The following is a 22,664-nucleotide window of genomic DNA, read 5'->3' as shown; positions in this document are numbered from 1 at the left end:
CTGAGTGGCCTGTTATCCCAGGCCAACTGAGGGCTCCATGGTGCTCTGGCATTATTCTGTCTAAGGGTGATTTTTACTTGGAGGCATTCAGTTATAATCCCACAATCTTAGTTATTTTATTTATTTATTTATTTATTTATTGGTTTTTATATACCGACATTCATCCAAGATGTCACATCGGTTCACAGCATAACAAAAACTTACGCATGTAGGGCGTTTTACATAGAATAGGCATGGGTAGAATGGACATCATAAATGGCAACTATAAACGGCAACTGGGGGAGGGAGGAGAACTATATACAGAAGAACTATGTATAGGGAATAAATGCATTGAACTGTGAAATCATATACATAACGGACAGTACAAAGGTTGCATATGCGACAAAAGTGGAATGCTAAAGCTAAGTGTGGTATGAATTGCTGATAGTATATCCGAAGGAAAGAAAGCGTATCCATAGCAAAAATAAGAAAAGGATATGGAGGGTTCGGTTGAGTAGGCTGTGGAGGTCTGAATTGATCGGGAAGAGAGCTATTGGGGGACGGATGGTGTGACTGGGCGGAAGTGCATGCTAATTGGGGTTAGGTGTAGGCTTTTGTGAACAGCCAAGTCTTTAGTTTTTGTTTGAATGTTTTTTGGCAGTCCTCCTGGCGTAGCTCTACTGGCATTGTGTTCCAAAGGGCAGGACTGGCTACCGACAGCGCACGTGCTCTAGTGGAGGCTAGGCTGGTGATTTTGGGTGAGGGGGTCTGAATGGTGGTGAGGTATTGTTGTCTAGTGGCTTTGGTAGCTTGGCGGAAGCTAAGGGAATCTTTATGCCAGTTCATCTCAGGATTGTACAGTGCTTTGTGAATGAGAGAGAGGGTCTTATAGAAGTGACGGCAGAAGAAGACCAAACGGCCCATCCAATCTGCCCAGCAAGCTTTCACACCTATTTGTTTTCATAATCTGTTACTCTGACCGCTGAGGTCAGGGCCTTTATTGGTAACTTTATGGTTCCAATTCCCTTCCACCCCCACCATCGATGCAGACAGCAGTGCTGGAGCTGCATCTAAGTGAAGTATCTAGCTAATTGGTTTGGGGTAGTAACCGCTGTAATAAGCAAGCTACTCCCGTTTGTTTACCCTGCATGTGCAATTCAGCCATTGTTGGTTGTCTGAATAAAAATCCTCTTTTCTTAATTCCCTCTGTTGCTGAAGCAGTGAGCTGCGCTGGATACTTATTCCAAGTCAAGTATCATGCTTAATTGATTCGGGGTAGTAGCCACCGTAACAAGTAAGCTACACCCATGCTTATTTGTTTACCCAGACTATGTAATTCATTCCTTGTTGGTTGATGCTGATATAAATCATATTTTCTTCATTCTCTCTGCCGTTGAAGCAGAGAGCTATGTTGGATGTGCATTGCAAGTGAAGTATCAGGCTTAATTGATTCGGGGGTAGTAAGCGCCGTAACAAGCCAGCTACTCCTATGCTTATCTGTTTACCCAGACTATGTAATTCATTTCTTGTTGGTTGATGCTGAATATAAATCATCTTTTCTTCATTTTCCCTGCCGTTGAAGGAGAGAGCTATGCTGGATGTGCATTGAAAGTGAAGTATCAGGCTTATTTGATTTGGGGTAGTAACTGCCGTAACAAGCAAGCTACTCCCCTGCTTTTTTGTTGATGCAAATCTTTTTTTTCCACATTTCCTCTTGCCGTTGAAGCATAGAGCAATATTGGAGTCGCATTAACTGTGTGTATGTTTATTGAATAAGGATATTAATCTCCAGGTAGTAGCCGTCATTCCCGCAAGCAAGCCACCCCTTGCCTCTTCTCTTCATTCACATCCTCTAGACTTTATGGATCCACAGTGTTTATCCCACGCCCCTTTGAAATCCTTCACAGTTTTGGTCTTCACCACTTCCTCCGGAAGGGCATTCCAGGCATCCACCACCCTCTCCGTGAAGAAATACTTCCTGACATTGGTTCTGAGGCTTCCTCCCTGGAGTCTTGTATTGAATGCGGGATGCAATTGGGAGCCAGTGCAGTTCCTTTAATACGGGCGTTATGTGTTCGTTTCTGTGCGTGTTGGTGAGGATTCGGGTGGCTGTGTTTTGTAGTATTTGTAAAGGATGGATAGAATTTTTAGGTAAACCTAGGAGGAGTGAGTTACAGTAATCAAGTTTGGAGAATATAGTCGTTTGAAGTACTGAACGAAAGTCTGGGGGGTGGAGTAAGGGTTTCAGTTTGTTTTTTTTTAGTGTGTGTAGTTTAAAGAAACAGTCTTGGGAAGGGAGGGGGGATAGGAGGGAGGTATAAACACCAAGATGGCACGAATCACCCATATTATGTACTTGTTTTTGACCCTGTGTTGAACAGACAAAACCAATCACCGGTTGGTTTCAAACCTTTTACTAATAAGGTATATGTTGTGGTATTATGTTCATGGTTATGGTATACTGATGGTTAGCCAATGCATTTACAGATTGGAATTTATAGGGTTAAGGCTAACCTATGTTTGTTTATTTCTTCACTTGCTTATTTATGGACATGTACATGCAAATGTTGGTGTTTTGAAATTCAATAAAAAGATTTAAAAAAAAAAAAAAAAAAAAGAAACAGTCTTTCAGTGTGTTGCTTATGAATTTCTTAAGGTTGATGTGATTATCCAGGATGACCCTAAGGTCTCGTACCTGTTGGGTGAATGGGATTGAATGGGGGAGAGGCAGGGGGATAGTGTTGGGATGACTTTGGGGTGAGATAAGCATGATTTCGGTTTTCGCAGTGTTCAGGGCAAGGTGGATAGTGGTTAGGAGTTTGTTGATTGATAGGAGTGTGGAAGACCAGATGTTCATGGCATTTGGGAGCATATCAGATATGGGAATAAGTATCTGCACGTCATCAGCATATATATAGTGGGGAAGCTTGAGGCTGGATAGGAGGTGACAGAGGGGAAGGATGTAAATGTTAAAGAGGGTGGAGGACAGGGAGGAGCCTTGAGGAACTCCTTATCAAGGGGAACAACTTTGGACTCGTGGTTACCTAGTTTGATTTTAAAGTTTCGATTGGTGAGATAGGACTTAAACCAGTCAAGGGCGACACCAGTGATTCCAATTTCAGTTAAATGTTGTAGAAGGATATTATGGCTGATGGTATCAAATGCTGCTGAGATGTCTAGAAAGGCCAGGATATAGGATTGCCCTTTGTCAATGCTTTTAATAAGTTGGTCAGAGAGGGAAAGGAGGAGGGTCTCTGTGCTATGGAATTTCCAGAAACCATACTGTGATGGGGCAAGGAGTTGATTGTCCTCAAGATATTCTGTGAGCTGTTTGTTGATTGTTTTTTCGAGTAGTTTTGAGATAAATGGAAGGTTTGAGATGGGGCGGTAGTTGGAAAGGTCGGTGGGGTCCAGCTTAGGTTTCCTTCAATATTAGCAAGGGAACAGGATTTAAACTCACAATGAATCCTAGGACTCCTCCTGCCTCACAGCAGAATGGTTTACTACTAGAGTATCATTTAATTCAAAAAGAGGATAGCATACATCTTTTAATCATTTATTAATACAAAACTTTATTAACAAAAATGTGTCCAATTTAAAACAACACACATCCATACATACACACTCACACCTTAAAAATGTACATTTCAAGGAAGGTACACGTAAAAGCCCACTTATTACCCGTATTTACTTAATTCAAAAATTATTATTCCCTGTGGGAAAATCCCACTTACAATCTATCTTCACACTTTATATTTTTATACAATATTCATCTACGACGGGCTGACTTCTCCCATGTGTCCTCCCTTCTTGACGCTTGTTCTTAAATTTATGTCTGGCTTGTCTCGCGAGACAAGCCAGACATAAATTTAAGAACAAGCGGCAAGAAGGGAGGACACATGGGAGAAGTCAGCCCGTCGTAGATGAATATTGTATAAAAATATAAAGTGTGAAGATAGATTGTAAGTGGGATTTTCCCACAGGGAATAATAATTTTTGAATTAAGTAAATACGGGTAATAAGTGGGCTTTTACGTGTACCTTCCTTGAAATGTACATTTTTAAGGTGTGAGTGTGTATGTATGGATGTGTGTTGTTTTAAATTGGACACATTTTTGTTAATAAAGTTTTGTATTAATAAATGATTAAAAGATGTATGCTATCCTCTTTTTGAATTAAATGATATTGTATCTATAGAGGAATTAGTTCTATTCACCCAGTGTTTATACCTTGTACGGTTACTACTAGAGTATGCCACCTTCACACTGCTCTTGTGCATTCTAGTGCATTACACCAGACATAGTAATCCACTTCAAAAAAACAGGACTCACGGTTACCTGGACCCAACAAATTTTGGCACTGAGTGTTGTGGGTAAGACAAAATCCATTGTAACAGTAATGTTCCTCTAACGAGCAGGGGTACCCATTCTGGATATAGAAGTCAGATGGGCATGTTGTCGACGTTCCATTGCAGTATTCGGGCAGGTCACATTCTCTCATTATGTTTCTGCAGACTGTTCCCTGTGGAGCGAACTAGTGCAAGGAGACAGAAATCAGATTACTTGGAACTGAGCAGTAAAGCAAGTACAAACAATGACCTTCTACCAGCACTCCAGGGATTTTTGTGCAAAGTACCAGTCTGGTCAATAGCTGATGCTCCCCTTATACATATAGGTCATAGGACTAATAAACTGAGGATTTCTGGACACCACAACTAGCTAGGGATCATTTGGCATGGAGAATGAAAGACAGACAAGTTTGCTTCTTCCTTTCTTCTGATTGGACTTTACACACTCTCCAAACTTTTGGGATGCCTGCATTCCTATTACTGAAAAAATAAAGGTAATAAAAGAAAAAACAACCCCTATCATATTGACTTATTTTAGTATTTTTAACTAAAAAAGAAACAATTATATGCATGTGGATTTTAGATTTTTCCAAATTCAAGCACAAGGTGAATTACAATCCTTTTCCCATCTGTTTCTGGTAAACCTTTGCTACAAAATCCTGTCAAGTTTCTGTTAGGATTTGCTCCTTAAAGTACATACATATACTGTGCAATTACCTGACAGTGCAAACAGCAGTCTCCAGTAGCACAAGCTGCCCCTTTTTTGAAAGTACAAGTTGCACTATTACAGCAGGGACAGTCCTAAAGAAAAAGGGAATGCATTTTCTTATGAAACCCAATGACTATATAATAGATCCTTCCTTACATAGAAATTAAAATCTCTGAACCATTTTTTATGTATTTATAGTTTGCCTTTTGTGGCTGGTTAGCCAATTCAAAGCAGATTACATTCAGGTACTGTAGGTATTTTCCCTGACCCCAAAGGGCTTATAAACTAAGTTTATACCTGAAGCAAGGGAATATAAAGTGACTTGCCAAAGGCCACAAAGCAGCAGCAGCTGCCTTCCTTGCTTTGCAGCATGCTTTTCTAACCTCTAGGCTACTCATCCACTCCACTTCAGTTGCAGGTTATACCTTTTGACCTAAGAAGATGTTATAAGGAGGCAAGCTTGTCTATCCTACAGAAGGGAAAGCAAGGGGCAGTGACCTGCTAACAATTTCTTATTCTTTTCCACATTAAAGGTGCACAGTAGAACCTGTCAGACACTTGCTCTTTGCTGTCATACAATAATTTAAAAAGAGGTTCTTACGCATCTCCTCCACCACATCACGGCTGACAGGTGGACTTGATAGTAGTATTCTACTATACAGAGGTTACTGTAATGAGGAGAGTGATCAGTTTTTCTCTATCTCCACTGACTGAAAACCAGGTAGCATCAATTACAGCACTAGAGATGATGGGTTAGACATTACGGGATCCATTTTAAACCACTGCGCAGCTTGGCTGGTTAGCCGGATAAGCATATCCAGCTAACTAGCAGGGCATATTCAATGACGCAATTGCGCTGCTGAATATACCTGGCTATCTTAAAATTAGCCAGTTATGTCTAACCGGCTAACTTTAGGACAGCCCTATGGTCCAACCAGAATTAGTCACATAAGTTAAGTAGCTAATTCTGAATATCAGAGTTATCTGCTTAACTTATATGGTTAACTCTGCTCCTTCTGGGAAAGCAGAGTTGCTTACCTGTGACAGGTGTTATCCCAGGACAGCAGGATGTAGTCCTCACATATGGGTGACATCATCGATGGAGCCCTATCACGGAAAAACTCTGTCAAAGTTTCTAGAAACTTTTGACTGGCACACTGAGCCCTCTGAGCATGCCCAGCATGCCATGATCCCTGCAGCCACAGGGGTCTCCCTTCAGTCTCGTTTGTAGCAAAAAGTGTGAGCGGAAAATAAAATAAAATAAGAAACGTATGCGGCCCCAATCCGCGAGGTGGCGGGTGGGTTTTATGAGGACTACATCCTGCTGTCCTGGGATAACACCTGTTACAGGTAAGCAACTCTGCTTTATCCCAGGACAAGCAGGATGGTAGTCCTCACATATGGGTGATTAGCAAGCTACAGGCTGACTCAAGATTTAACAGGTCAATGGCACCCAACAAGTGCATCAGGCACAACAACTGGGGTGCCATTGAATAAGATGAGGCAGCCTGAATCACAGCAGGCAGTTGTGGAAGGAGTTGGGTATTACACTGCAAATAGGTTTTTCAAGATAGATTTCCAAAGGCAGAGTCTTGCTTTCCTTTCATATCCAAGCCGTAATGAGCTGCAAATGTATGCAGAGAATACCAAGTCGCAGCTTTGCAGATGTCAACAATAGATACTGAACGGTAGTGTGCTATGGATGTTGACATAGCCCTTACTAAGTGCGCTTTTACTCGCCCTTGGAGAGGAAGGCCTGCAGTCTCATAGCAGAATTCGATACAATCTGCTAGCCAGTTGGAGAGAGTTTGTTTGCCCACTGCAACTCCTGGCTTGTTTTTGTCAAAAGAAACGAAGAGTTGGGTGGACCTCCTATGGACTGCAGTGCGGTCGAGATAAAATGTAAGTGCACGTTTACAGTCCAAGGTGTGCAAAACCCTCTCGCCCTGGTGAGAGTAGGGCCTTGGGAAGAAAGTGGGCAAGACTATGGATTGGTTAAGGTGAAAATCCGTTACCATCTTAGGAAGAAATTTGGGGTGAGTGCGGAGGACCACTCCGTCATGCAGGAACCTTGTGTAGGGTGAGAATGTAACAAGAGCTTGTAACTCACTGACCCTTCTAGCAGATGTAATGGCTATTAGGAAAAGGACTTTCCATGTAGGAAATTTTACATCACAGGAATGCAAAGGCTCAAACAGGGACTGCATGAGCCTTGCAAGCACTACGTTCAGGTCCCATTCTGTAACCGGTGGTCGAATGGGAGGCTTAAGTTGAAGTAAACCCCTCATAAACCGACTCACTAGGGGTTGTGCTGTTATTGGGGCATCCCATATTCCTTTGTGGTAAGCCACAATGGCATTCAAGTGTACACGCACAGAAAAAGTCTGGAGACCAGAATCTGAAAGGTGCCATAGATAATCTAATAGAGATGGAGTGGGACAGGAGAAATGGTCAATACATTTTTGAGTACACCACTTGGTAAATCTAGTCCACTTGGAATGGTAAGATTTACGTGTGGAAGGCTTTCGTGAAGCTACGAGAACTTGAGAGACTTGAGTTGAAAGACTGAGTGGTTGTAGGATCAAGCTTTCAACATCCAAGCTGTTAGGGCAAGGGTTTATAGATTGGGATGGTGTAACATGTCTTGGTTCTGAGTTATGAGTGTGGGCGCTGTGCCCAGGAGAATTGGGTCTCTGATCTATAGGTCGAGAAGTATGGGAAACCATACTTGTCGGGGCCAGTATGGGGCTAGGAGGATAAATGACCCTCTGTCCTGTTGTAGCTTCATGAGAGTTTTGGCTATTAGCGGAATTAGAGGATACGCATATAGAAGGCCTTTGTTCCAGGGTTGAGCAAAGGCGTCCCTGTTGAACGTCTGTCGATGGCTGTGGAGGGAGCAGAACCTTTCTACTTTGTGGTTTAGCTTGGACACAAAGAGATCGATGGTTGGTTGACCCCAGCATTGAAAGATTGTACTCGCTACACAGGGATCCAGAGACCATTCATGGGGATGGAAACATCAACTGAGACTGTTCGCCAGGACATTTTGTATGCCTGCTAGATAAGTGGCCCTGAGATGCATTCAAGTGTACCAGGGCCCAGGCCCAAATCTGCACTGTTTCTTGACACAGCAGATAGGAACCTGTGCCTCCCTGTTTTTTATGTACCACATTGCTACTGTGTTGTCCATTTGTATCAGCACAGATTTGTGTGAGAGGCAGTCTTTGAAGGCATAAATGGAATATCGTATCACTCGAAGTTTTAAAAAGTTGACACTTTTTTTCGAGCGGAGTCCACGTACCTTGTGTCTGAAGGTTGTTGATGTGAGCTCCCTATCCCAAGTTGGATGCATCCGTGGTCAAGGTTACTTGAGGAGCCAGTTGCTGGAACGGTAGACCAGTCTGTAAGGCAGGCAGGTTTGTCCACCAGTGAAGCAAGAGATGTAACTGGTGGGTGACCGATATTAGGGACGATAGTGGCTGAACAGCTTGGATCCACTGAGATTTCAAAGTCCATTGAGTCCTTCCCATGGCTAACCTTTCCATAGAGGTCAAGTGGACTGTAGACGCCATGTGGCCCAGTAGTGTAAGAAATTGATGGGCAGAGGCGAACTTGCAGCTGGCCAGAGAGTTTGCCAGATTCGCTAGATTGTTCGCACGGTCACTTGGAAGAAAAGCTTTTGCGACTACGGTGTCAAGGTCTGCTCCGATGAAAGTGAGGAGCTGAGACGGGTCCATATGTGATTTTTGATAGTTGATCAGTAATCCCAGGGAATGCAACAGGCTTATGGTGCTTTTCAAGGCAGCGAGAGTTCCTTGCCTGGATGGGCTCCTGATGAGCCAATCATCTAGGTAGGGAAAAACTTGAATGCTGTTTTTTCTTAGATGTGCAGCAACCACTGCCAGGCATTTGGTGAATACCCGAGGTGCTGAAGCCAGTCCGAATGGTAGAACTCGGTATTGGAAATTTTGTTGTCCCACCTCGAATCTTAGATATTTTCAATGATGTGGGGAAATGGGTATGTGAGCATGGGTATCTTGAAGATCCAGAGAACAGAGCCAATTTCCTTGTAGTAAGGGAAAGATGGTCCCAAGGGAGATCATCCGGAACTTTTCTTTTTGAAGAAATTTGTTGAGATTGCGGAGGTCTAGTATGGGGCGGAGACCTCCTGTTTTCTTTGGAATTAGGAAATAGCGAGAGTAGAGCCCTCTGCCTTGTTGAGACCGGGCAACGGGTTTGACAGCCCTGGTAATCAGTAGGGTGGAGATTTCTAGCCGAAGTTGAAATGTTACAAAGTTGGCCGTCCACAGTGGAATGGGTGGGGAATCCAGGGGTATCGTGGTGAATTTGAGATGGTATCCCCGGTTCAGGATGGCTAACACCCATTGATCTGTGGTAATGAGGCTCCAGTGGTGTATGAAGTAATGGAGCCGACCTACCACAGGCAAGTTGGGTCTGGGACTGATGGAGAAGCTTCTGCTCTCTGGAAATTTTTCAAAAATCGGATGCTGATCCTGTTTGCAGGGGTTGTTGAAGTTTTGTCAGTTTTGGCTGACGTGGATGTCCTCTTTGAGGTGGTCGGAAAGAACGTGAACTGGATGCAGATGGATAGTACCTTCGAGGCCGATAGAAGGGTCTTCTGGTATCCCTTCTTGCAGGCTTTCGCGCCGAGGATGGCTGGTCAGATGGCAACTTGGAAAGCTGGCGGAGTGTCTCATGGTGATCTTTCAATTGGGAGACATTATCTTGAATCTACTCTCCGAAAAGATTGTCTCCAGTGCATGGGAGATCTGCTAGTCTTTCCTGGACTTCTGACCTTAAATCTGAAGCCTTTAGCCAAGCCCATCTTCGTGCGCTGATCCCAGCAGCTGACATACGGGCAGATGTTTCAAAAGAGTCATATGCTGATCATACTTCATGCTTGCCTGACTCCAGACCTTTTGTATAAGGGCGATGAGTGGTACTTGCTGCTATTAAGCTTATCAGCTATGTCCTGTACTTGTTTCCACAAATTTCTTTGATATTGCATCATATATAATTGATATGCCGCAATACGGGATATGAGCATGGACCCTTAGAAGACTTTTCTTCCTAACCCATCCAGAAACGTTTGCTCTTTTCCTGGAGGGGCAGATGAATGAGGCTTTTGTTTCCTTGCTCTTTTCTCTTCTGATTCCACCACAACTGACTGGTATGGCAGTTGTGGTTTCTGAAAACCTGGTGTGTGTTGGACCAGGTATGTTGCATCTGTCCTTCTGTTAACAGGTGGTACGGAACAGGGATGCTCCCAAAGGCGGTGCTGGAGATCTAGGAGCACTTCATGGATTGGTATAGCCATGACTTCCTTGGGTACATCTACAAACTGAAGGACCTCCAGCGTTTTATGTCTGGTGTCCTCTTCTGTGACCAGCTCAAAAGGAATGGTATCCGCCATCTCCTTGATGAAATTTGCAAAAGAAAGGTCCTCTGGTGGTGACTTCCTTCTTTCTTCTGGTGGAGAAGGTTCAGATAAGGTCGTCTGTATCCATGTCTCCCAAGGAATGTGGTGGGGTGGAAATAGGACCCCAATGGATCTAGAGTGTGCTGTGGAGAAGAATGCTTTGGCATTGATGCAGTTTTGGATGGTTTTCCAGGAATATGCTTTGGCATCAATGGAGGTAAAAAAGGCATTTGATGGCGAATGAAATGGCATCGACAGCACTGATGGGAATCTACGGCCGGCATCGCCCGATGGACCAGGCTGAGAGGGCATCGACGGACCAGGAAGCGGCATTGAAGGCCTGTGGGGTTTTTGTAAACCCAATGGACCTGGCAAGGGATCGGAGTTCCCTTCATCTTCTTCTTCCGATGAACCTGGAATGGGTATAGCTAGAGTCATCGGAGGATCCATCGACGGTGCATGCTGTGGGAAGGCACCAATTAAGACAGAGTCTGCTGAGCAGAGGTGCCAGTACTAACGGCTCCGGTGTCGGTGCTGATGGCAGGACTGGCGTTGGTGGAGGTTGCAATTTTTGAAAAACCTTGATGACTGCCTGTTGAATCATGGAAGTTACTTCTTCCATGGAGACTGGGACTGGGTCTGCTGTTACAGGAGAAGGCAAGACTGGCGTTAGCGGCCCTAGCACATTTGAATGTGGTGTCACAGACTCTGACACCGATCCTGGTGGAGAGTGCCTCGGTGTCTCAGGTACAGAGGGGCATAACGGCTCTTGTTCCCGGACCTGCTTCGCCATCGGCTCGATGGCCAACAATGCGGTAACAGATTCTCCTGATGGTTGATGACGATGGTGTCGCTTCTCTCCATGCTCTTTAGAAGATATCGAGGATGATGCTATCGAAGATCCGGATGGGGACGGAGACGGACAGTCACCGGACTTTTTTTTTCCTCGATGTTTTTCAGTGGAGGAAGGAATTTTCTTCGGTAACGACTGCGAAGACATCGATGGAGTGGTTTTTTTTAAAAGTTCCTCCATCTTGTCCAGCCGGGCACGCCTGCCCTTCGGAGTAGTCCAAGCGCAGGTGGAACATGCACGGGCATCGTGGCCTGATCCCAGGCAAAGTACACAGATGTCGTGTGGGTCTGTTATCAACATCGTTCGGGGGCAACTTGGACATTTCTTAAATCTTGCAGCCATAGTAAAAAATAAGGCCGGGTAATGGTCGGTGGCCTGCGGATACCGAGGTGAGGTAACAGGGACTGACGAAAAATGACCAAAAAATGGTACTCACAGAACGGGATGTCGAAGGGAGACCCATGTAGGGTATTTTTTGACAGAAATATTAATTTTTTTCCGTGAGGAAAAGTTTGTGAGAAACTCACAGAGCTCCTGAAATGCGAGGCTAACAGCAACGCGGAAAAAAGAGACTGAAGGGAGACACCTGTGGCTACAGGGATCATGGCATGCTGGGCATGCTCAGAGGGCTCAGTGTGCCAGTCAATAATTTCTAGAAACTTTGATAGTTTTCTGTGATAGGGCTCCATCGATGATGTCACCCATATGTGAGGACAACCATCCTGCTTGTCCTGGGATAATGCCTCTTACCTGCCCACAGAAGTCCCCCTTCTTATCTAGCTAAATTATAACTAGTTACCTGGCTAGAATTTAGCCAAATAAGGGCTAAATTTAGCCAGGTAAGCCATTCAGATGGATAACTATTATGTTACATTAACCAACATTATGAGGAACCTAATCTTTACACTCAGTTCATTTAAATAATGTATTCTTAGGGAAATCGTATCAGAAAATAATGTGCACTTACAGTCGTCTGGCTCTTGCCCACAAAGGGCTGCAACCAGTACCGTGTATATGGCACTTAAGATCACCTCATTTACTCTTTCCCAATATTTTTTTGTTTTTTTAATATTGCTTCAATCATGCATAGTGTGTCACCAACTTTAAAAACCCTTGTAAAAAGTGCTCAAATTTCCAAATCACTTATAACCACTTATCTTGAGTTTTATCCGACACCGCGGTGTTCCAATCTTTCAATCTTTCATCCGCTCTGTTTTTTACTCTGCTGTTTTCCCTTTGTGATGAATGCTGTCCGCCGCGTTTCACATGCTGTTCAGATCCCAAAAAACAGTTTAACTCTTTTCTTTTTTCTGTCAGTACTGCCTTCCACTTCATACACGCTGCACAACTCCCAACATTGGCAATGTTTCGGCATCTGCTATCGCCTTCTTCAGGGGATTAACCTATTATAAGAGGCACATTATTTAACTACTCACAACTTCTTACAAAAATTTATTATTTTTTTATATAATAAATTTCAAAAACGCGACCATTCATACAATTGGACTTACTTCAGTTCTTCGGCCGCAACCGGCTCCGTCCCCCAGCACACTTTCAAACAATGGCGCTTCTCGCTCAGGCACTCCCTGATGGAAGTGAGTCTCTTTAAGGAACCAACCTCCTTCACTTCGTAGGAGGTGGTGGAGGACAGGTACCTGCTTTTTTAGAACCCAGGCAAAATAGTCGGGTTCGTTTTCAGCCAAATACCCAAGATGGCCAAGTCGGACAGAAGCACCAGAAGCGATGGACACGCTCCCAGGGGCGCAACTGGACAACAAAGGAAACACAGTAATAAATCTCTCTAAAAAAGAATTGCCAGCAGAATATTTACAGGCACTTAATAAAGGTTTATCCTATGTCCCGACAGTTAAGTTTGACCATTTTGAAGTATGCAAATTTTTCCAACAATTTCTGAGATCCTTGTGTTTGAAATTATTTTTTGAGAACCATCCTGCAGGAGATAGATCAGATGAATCTTTAGTAACACCACGCTCGGCATGGTGCCCACCTGGAAATGTTGACCCGATGATTCATACCTTTGCAAAGTTGGTACAAGCTGATATAGGTAGGGTGCAGACTCGATGCCCAAAAGGGAAATACAATTTGAGACAATAAGAAGAATAAGGCTTTGCAAGACCTAAGTAGAGATTCTGATCTTATTGTGAAGGCAGCAGTAAGGGAGGAGCCATAGTGGTAATGAATTGATCTGAATATAAAGGGGAAGCACTAAGATAACTCACTGATGAGAAATTCTATAAAAAATTGGAGGGTGATCCGACAATGCAGTAAAACATCAAGTATTTATTTATTTATTTATTTCGAGGCTTTTTATACCGAAGTATAGCGGGATGCCTTCACTCCGGTTTACAGGATAACAACTTATACATAGTGGTGACCAATTGGTAACTTATACAAATATAACATCTTATACAAAATGGAAGCATTATTTAGGGATTAAATCACTCCCAGAGAATATCGCTTTTTGAAAGTGGATCACCCCAAAATTCCAGTGTTTTACCACTTGCCTAAAATACATAAGAGTCTAGTAAATCCGCCTGGGCACCCTATCATATCAGCGCGAGGGTCTTTACTTGAACCATTATCCCAGTCTGTAGATGTCTTTTTGAGACCTGTAGTTCCAAGTCTCTCCTCATACATTAGGGATTCTAGTGACCTGATTAAACTGTTGGAAGAACTTCATATTTCATTGGAAGGAGTTGCTCTGGCCACCATTGATGTGGTGTCATTATACACCAATATCCCCCAAGATGCTGCGTTACGAGTAATAAATGAGATATTAACAGAAAGAGGGATTAGGGAATGAACTCCAGTACATTTCATAGTCACTCTAGCTACTTTAGCTTTAAAGCAGAATTTCTTTTTGTTTGATGGGATATTCTACCAACAGGTAGGTGGAACGGCGATGGGGGCCAGGATGGCCCCCAGTGTAGCAAGTCTGTAAGTAGGGTGGTTCGAGAAGAAATGGTTGGACGTCTCTCCATACAAACAGCATATATTATTTTGGCATTGTTTCATAGACGTTATCATCATCCTTTGGTCAGGAGGGCAGGAATTGTTTGCACAATTTGTAAGTTGGTTGAATACATGTGATTCCTCGATACAATTTACTTACACCTTCGGGGGTCAAAAGGTTCCATTTCTAGATATTCAGATCTCTATTGAGGCAGGAAAGTTTTTCTTTACAATCTATAAAAAACCCACTGACAGGAAACCATTATTAAGTTATTCAAGTTGCCATCCTCAAAAACTAATTAACAGCATACCCTTTGGACAATTCCTAAGGTTGAGAAGGCTTTGCTCAACCACGGAGGAATATAAAGAATGGTCCAAGGAGATGGGTCAGAGGTTCCTGGAAAGAGGTTACCCAGTTAATGTTGTGTGGCGGGCTTTAAAACGGGCCAGGTGGAATAACAGAGATCTTCTGTTAAATCCACAGAGAAAAGAAAAAACTAAACAATTAACATGTGTTCTACCTTTTTCAGAGGGCACACAAGAGGTGGCATCTAGCGTAAAGAAGAACTGGCACATCCTACAATTACACCCTGTGTTGAGAGATCAGCCAATGGTGGCTTATAAACGAGGAAGTAACATCAAGGATAGAGTAGTTCACTCTTTCTTTAAGCCAGCAGAGGATATAACCTTGGAAGAGGTGGGTCATTACCCATGTAACTCATGTGCCATGTGTATAGTTGCAAACACCAATATCCAGATCCCAATAGAAAAGCTGAAGAGCTGTGTCCCTGTCACAAGAACACCTTGCACCACTAGTGCTCTAGTTTATGTGATCTGGTGCACATGTAAACTCCTGTATATGGGTAAAAACCTTGAGGAAATTAAAAACTCACCTCATTGAGCACAAAAGTGCTCTAAAATGTTTAAAAATGGAAGCACCTTTGGTGCAACATTGTGTCGAGAAGGGGCATCTTTTTGAAGACCTAAAGTGCACGGTGCTTGAAGTTTTGAAGAAAGACCAGTGAGGAGGTAACACTAACCAAAGATTGCTGCAGAAAAAGCAAAAGTGGATCTTTAAATTGCAGTCTGTACACCCTGAAGGACTCAACAAAGAGGTTGATTGGTCGGTGTATTTGACATAAAAAAGCTGATTGGTACGAAGTGAAGGAGGATGGTTCCTTTAAGAGACTCACTTCCACCAGGGAGTGCCTGAGCAAGAAGCACCATTGTTTGAAAGTGTGCTGCGGGACGGAGCCAGTTGCAGCCGAAGAACTGAAGTAAGTCCAATTGTATGAATGGTTGCGTTTTTGAAATTTATTATATAAAAAAATAAAAAAAAATTGTAAGAAGTTGTGAGTAGTTATATAATGTGCCTCTTATAATAGGTGAATCCCCTGAAGAAGGCGATAGCAGACGCTGAAACACTGCTAATGTTGGGAGTTGTGCAGTGTGTATAAAGTGGAAGGCAGCACTGACAGAAAAAAGAAAAAAGTTAAACTGTTTTTTGGGATCTGAACAGCATGTGAAACGCGGCGGACAGCATTCATCATAAAGGGAAAACAGCAGAGTAAAAAATAGAGCGGATGAAAGATTGGAACACCGTGGTGTCGGATAAAACTCAAGATAAGTGGTTATAAGTGATTTGGAAATTTGAACGCTTTTTACAAGGGTTTTTAAAGTTGGTGACACACTATGCACGATTGAAGCAATTTTAGAAAAACAAAAAATTATTGGGAAAAAGTAAATGAGGTGATCTTAAGTGCCATATACATGATACTGGTTGCAGCCCTTTGTGGGCAAGAGCCAGACGACTGTAAGTGCACATTATTTTCTGATACGATTTCCCTAAGAATACATTATTTAAATGAATTCAGTGTAAAAGATTAGGTTCCTCATAAGTGTTGGTTAATGTTGTATAGTTATACAGAGAGGACTTAGAAGCCTGCATATAGAAATTATTTTTGATTTAACTATTATGTTAGCCATCTAAATGGATTTGAATATGGACCTCTACGAGGCCAATATTCAGTAAGCTGTTTAGAGGACAAGTTATCCGGCTAAAATTAGCCGTCCGCAGCCGACCCGCAGCGTGGTCCCCTCACCTTCTTACACAGACTCCAGCTCCTGGTTCCTCCTCACTGGCGGCGGTGGGCCGCCGGCTCCGACCTCGGGCCGCCCCCGGTGCCTCCGGCTCTGCCATGGTCTCCAGGGTTGCCAGTCAAGATGCCATTGCTCGTCGGGCCTCTCTGCATGGTCCGCAGAGAGACGCCGCCACCCGCGCTGCGCCCCTCCCTAGGCACGCGCACGCATCGCTAATCCTTTTAAAGGGCCCGCGGCAGGAACTTGGCCACGGCCCCGGATGTTGACGTCAGACTCTCCAGTGTATTTAAGCTCAGGCCTCGCTCCATAGCATTGCCTTTGCAACAAGTCTCCAAGTACTCCAAGTACTCGTTGCTGATAGAGAATCCTCTCTATTCCTTGTTCCTGACCTTTGTTGTTCCCGGTTTTCTGTCTTCATCGTTCCTGCCCTATGTTTTGGACTGACTCTACGGATATTGACTTTGCTTCATTGGACTACTCTACTGCCTATCTCCAGACCCAGATCTCCGCTAAGCCTGACTATTCTACTGCCTATCTCCAGACCCAAGGTACAAAAACAGCAGCAGTTTCTTGAGACACTGGCCTCCATGGATCGTCTTCACGCCCGGCTTGATGCCCTTACCAATAATCCGGTTCCTCCTCATCCACAGCCATCTCCATCGATACCTCAAGCCTTGTTGGCACTTCCAGTGCCCCAATGCTTCAATGGTGACTCCAGATTCTGCAGAGGGTTTATTAACCAATGTTATATGCAATTCGCTCTGCAGCCCTTCGTGTTCCAGGACAAGTTGACGAAAGTCACCTTCATTCTATCCCGCCTTGAAGGGAAGGCGCTGGCTTCGGCTTCCCTCCTATGGGAACGCTTGGACTCCTTGCTGAAAGAATTGGCTCAGTTTGTGGCTGTATTCAGACGGACCGTCGATGATCCTGGGCAACATGCCATGGCAAGCACCATCAAGATCAAAGAAGTCTTTTCGACTATACCATTGAGTTTCGGACTTTGACTGCCTCCGAGCTATCTACCTGGATGGACTCTCCCCGCAGCTGAAAGTTGAGCTGGCTGCACGGGAGCTCCCTTCCTCTCTGGAGGACCTTATAGACTTGGCAGGAACAGACAAATCTCAGCTTGCGTCAGGCCTCTTCCCGGGCCAAGAGAACTGCTGACAGTAGACGTTGCTCGGCTCCTGAATTCCTTCCTGGCCAGAAAGTCTGGTTAAGTACTCGGTATATCCGACTTCGAATTCCATCTCAGAGATTCGCTCCTAGATATATTGGTCCCTTCTCTGTTACTCGACACATTGGACTCGTTACATATCAGCTACGGCTGCCTCCTTCGCTGGGAATACATATCACATTCCATGTAGCGCTCCTAAAACCTGTGATTCTGTCTTGGCCTGCCCGGAGAGCCCCTGAGCCACCTTCATTGCTGGCAGAAACCAAAACGACGTACAAGGTCCATGAAGTCCTAGACGTCCACCGTAGGGGCCGCCGGTGGGAATTCCTCCTTTCCTGGGAGGGTTACGGACCCGAAGAGAATTCGTGGGAACCAGCTCAAAACATCCTGGACAAAGTTATCCTATTGAATTACCATCGTGTCCATCCAGGCAAACCCCGACCTCCAAGAGGGGGGCATAAAATGGGGAGTACTGTTACACATGCAGTCCACGACCCCCTCACCTTCTTGCATGGACTCCAACTCTTGGTTCCTCCTCACTGGCGGCAGTGGGTCGCTTGCTCCAACCTCGGGTCACCCCCAGTGCCTCCAGCTCTGCCATGGTCCCCAGTGTTGCCAGTCAAGATGCCACTGCATGGTTCGCGGAGAGATGCCACCACCCACACAGCGCCGCGCCCCTCCCTAGGCATGCGCAAGCATCGCTAATCCTTTTAAAGGACCCGCAGTGGGAACTTGGCCGCGGCCCCGAATGTTGACATCAGACTCTCCAGTGTATTTAAGCTCAGGCCTCGCTCCATAGCGTTGCCTTTGCAACAGGTCTCCTCGTACTCTGAGTACTCGTTGCTGATAGAGAATCCTCTCTATTCCTTGTTCCTGACCTTCGTTGTTCCTGGTTCCTGTCTTCAACGTTCCTGCCCTGTCTATGTTTTGGACTGACTCTACGATATTCACTTTGCTTCGTTGGACTGTGCTACAGCCTATCTCCAGATCCGGACCTCCAATATGCCTGACTACTCTACTGCCTATCTCCAGACCCAGACCTCCGCTAAGCCTGACTACGCTACAGCTTATCTCCAGACCCAGACCTCCGCTAAGCCTGACTATGCTACAGCCTATCTCCAGACCCAGACCTCTGCTACGTCTGACTACTCTATTGCCTATTTCCAGACCCAGACCTCTGCTACGCCTGACTACACCAGACTTCTCCATGATCAGACCATCACCTTGATTGACTACGCTATAGACTTCTCCGTGTTCAGAATTCTTCATTGCTTGCCACGACCTCTGCTTGCCGCCGGCCCAGATCCAAGCTTGTCCTTGACACCTCTCTTAACCTATTCCCTGGATGTGGACTTGCCAGGCTCTGGCCTATCTTTGCTCGAGTGCCTCCAGTTACTCTCTGTTCCATTGGTGCCCGAGTTCTAGTATCATACACAGTCCAGGGTAGGACTATGCCATCTATCGACTGCTGTCTCTGGGTTGAACCAACTACTCTCACAAACCAACCTCGAGGCCCATCTAAGTTCTGCCGGCCCCGGCACCCAAAGGCTCAACTTGCGGGGAACGAGGGCTGGTATAGGTGAAGCTCCAGCGGCCTCAACCTTCAGCCCACTCCACCTGCCGACGGTGAGGACCCATAGGTTCTCACCTACGGGTTGCATCAACCCCACCTCAGCCCAAGGGTCCACCTCCGATGCAACAAACACGCCACTGAATACATTTTCCTAAAGTTATCTGGCTGCATGTAGCCGGATAACCTTAAAACTTAACTGGCTAAGTTTGAATATAGCCAGTGAGGTTTTTAAGTTATACGGCCTTGTGTGGCTGGCTAACTCTTTACTTAACCAGATGTCTTCAAAGATATCCAGTTACTTAGCACAGTAAACATTTTTTTTAAAGTCAACTGTGGGCTAGTGGCTTAATGCCCACCCCCCATCCCATTATGCTCAAATTGGCCCCAATGAGCCAAGCCATGCCACCCCCCGCATCCCCCCATATAGTAAAATTTGTCGGGGAGGGTCTCAGATCACCCCTATCTCCTCCTTCCCATCTTACACTTCTAGCATTTGTCAGAGCAGAACAGCTCTGGGTTCGCCAGGAGTATGTAAGAAGTTACTTAGCTCCCAGCAGTATTTCTGGTAATCCAAGGGGGGGGGGGGAGGATGTGGAAGGTGGGGTGTAATCAGTATTGTGAGTGCAGGTGGGAAGGGTGTCCAACAGGGAGACTTGGATTAAAAAAATTACCAAACAGGAGTATTTGGAAAGATCTGAAGAAGAATCTTCTTCTGCCACTTTGTTGGTTTCTTTAGCCCTTGACTTAGATAGGGAATCACTACTATGACTTTTCCTTAAAGTAAGAAATGTTCCTTTTTGAATTGTAATGTGAGAATGTTCTCAGATATTCCAGGAGCACTCAAAAGAGATGTAAAGGAAAACTGGTTCTTACCTGCTAGTTCCTGTAGTATCATGGATCAGTCCAGACTCCTGGGTTCATTCCCCCCTGCCAGCAGATGGAGACAGAGAAAAGCTTCACTGACACTGCATCAGAACCCCCAGTGCCCCCTGCAGTTCCTCAGTATATATCTATATCAAAGCAGAAAATAGCAAAAAAAACTGTGAATAATTAAATGAAAACCAACAACACGGAATGCATCAGAGAACAATCTTACAGCTGAGCGGACGACTCTCCCCTAAATATTCCCCTTCCCTAACTGGGCAGGATCTGGACTGATCAGTGGTACTACAGGAACGAAAATTAGCAGGTAAGAACCAATTTTCCTTTCCCTGTATGTACCCGGATGAGTCCAGACTCTTGGGATGTACCAAAGCCCTTATCCAGGTGGAACCTGGAGTGTCCCGCTCACAGAACACTCTCACCAAAAGAAGGGAATGCCAAATCCCTCACATCTAGACAATAGGCGCCGTTGAGGGAGAGAGCTGGCCACTATTTGGAAAACACCTGATTACATCTGAGGTAAAAAAGACAAAAAAAATTGAAAAAAGAAAAAAGGCAGCGCTGAAACTGGGAAGAGATGATGAATTTGAAAAGAATAAAAGGTCTGAGGGACCCGCCCCTCCCCCGATGTCATCGCTCACGGAACTGATCCGTTAAAAGCGCCAAGCCAGCAGGTGCCGCTGAGGGGGAGAGCTGGCCACTATCTGGAAAACGGCTGATTACATCTGAGGTAAAAAAGACAAAAAAAATTGAAAAAAGAAAAAAAGCAGCGCTGAAACTGGGAAGAGATGATGAATTTGAAAAGAATAAAAGGTCTGAGGGACCCGCCCCTCCCCCGATGTCATCGCTCACGGAACTGATCCGTTAAAAGCGCCAAGCCAGCAGGCACCGCGTGCTATGCGTCACATGCTGAAGGGGCGCGACAAAGGGGCATTCCCCTTTGTGCACCCCTTCATGCATCCCCTAGTTTTAAATATTCCCCTTGTTAACAATTTCTTCTTTATAATTGTTTTACATTTCTGACAAAGGTAACGTATGCTTTTTAGTATAATTTGTTGATTGTTCTATGTAACGCTCACAGGCGAAGTTATGTTTTATTGTAAACCGGTGTGATTTGTATTTTATACAGGAATATCGGTATATAAAAGTTAAAAATAAATAAATAAATAATTAATAGTGCCTTGCAAAGGTATGCAGCGACTTCCAAGTTGCAGCCCTGCAAATTTCCTGTGGAGAAACAAGTTGTGATTCTACCCATAAGGTTGCTTGCGAACATGTGGAATGAGTAGACAACCCTTCTGGAACTGGACGACCAGGTGTGATATATGCAGAAGAAATCGCCTCTTCAACCAACGCGCAATAGAGGCTTTAGAAGCCTTGGAACCTCTGTTCGCACCACTCTAGAGCATAAAGAGATGATCTGACCTCCTAAAGTCATTTGTAACCTCAAGGTAACGCAACAAAGCTCTCCGTACATCCAAACGTCTGAGCTCCCTCGCATGAGGATCAGATGCCGATAAGGCAGGAAAGGCCGGAAGCTCCACTTACTGATTGACATGAAACGCCAAAACCGCCTTTGGTAAAAAAGAAGGTACTATCCGTAAAGAAACTCTTGCATCTGAAATCTGAAGGAAAGGATCATGGCAAGATAGAGCCTGCAACTCAGAAATCCTTCTAGCCGAACAGATGGCCACAAGAAAAACAACCTTAAGCGTTAAATCCTTCAATGTAGACCTCCGGAGCGGTTCGAAAGGAGCTTCACACAAACCTCTAAGGATGAGATTAAGATTCCAAGACAGGCAGGACCTCCGAACCGGAGGTCATAGATTCATTGTCCCTCTGAGAAACCGAATGTCATCCAGATGAGCCGAAATAGAGGAACCATCAATCATGCCACGAAGAGAGCCCAGCACTGCCACCAATGCCTTAAGGGAACTGAAAGACAAGTCCTTGGCGAATCCATCTTGCAAGAAAAATAGAATGTCAGGGATTAACGCCCTGAGTGGATTTACGCCCTTGACGGAACACCAGGACTCAAAAACGTTCCATATCCTAATGTAAGACAGGATAGTAGACTTCCTTCTAGACTGTAACAATGTATTGACCACCGATTCCAGATAACACCTCCTCTCAAAAGCCATGCCACTAGACAATAGTGAGTAGCCTGGTCTGAAAATATTGGACCCTGTCGAAGTAGACCCGTTAGGTGGCCGAAGTGAAGTGGCCCATCCACCTCCAGGCTGACTAGATCTGCAAACCATGGATGCCAAGGCTACTCTGGAGCCACCAGAATCACCTCGCCGCAATGCTTCTCTATGCGACGCAGAACTTTGCCCACCAGTGGCTAGGGGGTGAAAACAAAGTAGAACCCCCTGAGGCCACGGCAGGACTAGAGCATCGACCCCTTCAATCCCGTGCTACCTTCGGCGACTAAAGAACTGAAACGCCTTGGCATTCTGAGAAGTCGCCATTAGATCCACATGAGGAGATCCCCAACGATCTCAAATCAGCTGCATGGCGGTCTCTGACAATTCCCACTTGCCCGGATCCAAGCGTATCTGGCCCAAAAAATCCGCTGGAACATTCTCGACTCCGGCTATGTGGGACGCTGCTAATCGCTCCAGATGTTGTTCC

At 44.9% G+C, this 22,664-nt stretch overlaps 1 protein-coding gene across 3 annotated transcripts in view; it reads right to left on the bottom strand.

Annotated features, from left to right (window-relative positions):
* The window catches only part of LOC115092750 (disintegrin and metalloproteinase domain-containing protein 9-like), a 384,934-nt gene that overhangs the window by 242,701 nt on the left and 119,569 nt on the right, over positions 1-22,664 (bottom strand). For all 3 annotated transcript variants that reach the window (XM_029604043.1, XM_029604042.1, XM_029604044.1), the window contains exons 14-15: positions 5,044-5,127; positions 4,316-4,511 (exon numbers count right to left, since the gene is read on the bottom strand). In XM_029604043.1, coding sequence (XP_029459903.1) covers positions 4,316-4,511; positions 5,044-5,127 — 280 coding nt within the window. The remainder of the gene's footprint in view (positions 1-4,315; positions 4,512-5,043; positions 5,128-22,664) is intronic.

Source organism: Rhinatrema bivittatum, chromosome 5, assembly GCF_901001135.1.
Source record: "Rhinatrema bivittatum chromosome 5, aRhiBiv1.1, whole genome shotgun sequence".
NCBI lineage: Eukaryota > Metazoa > Chordata > Amphibia > Gymnophiona > Rhinatrematidae > Rhinatrema > Rhinatrema bivittatum.
The sequence above is the reverse complement of the archived record's forward strand: the minus strand, read 5'-3'. Positions and strand labels throughout refer to the sequence as shown.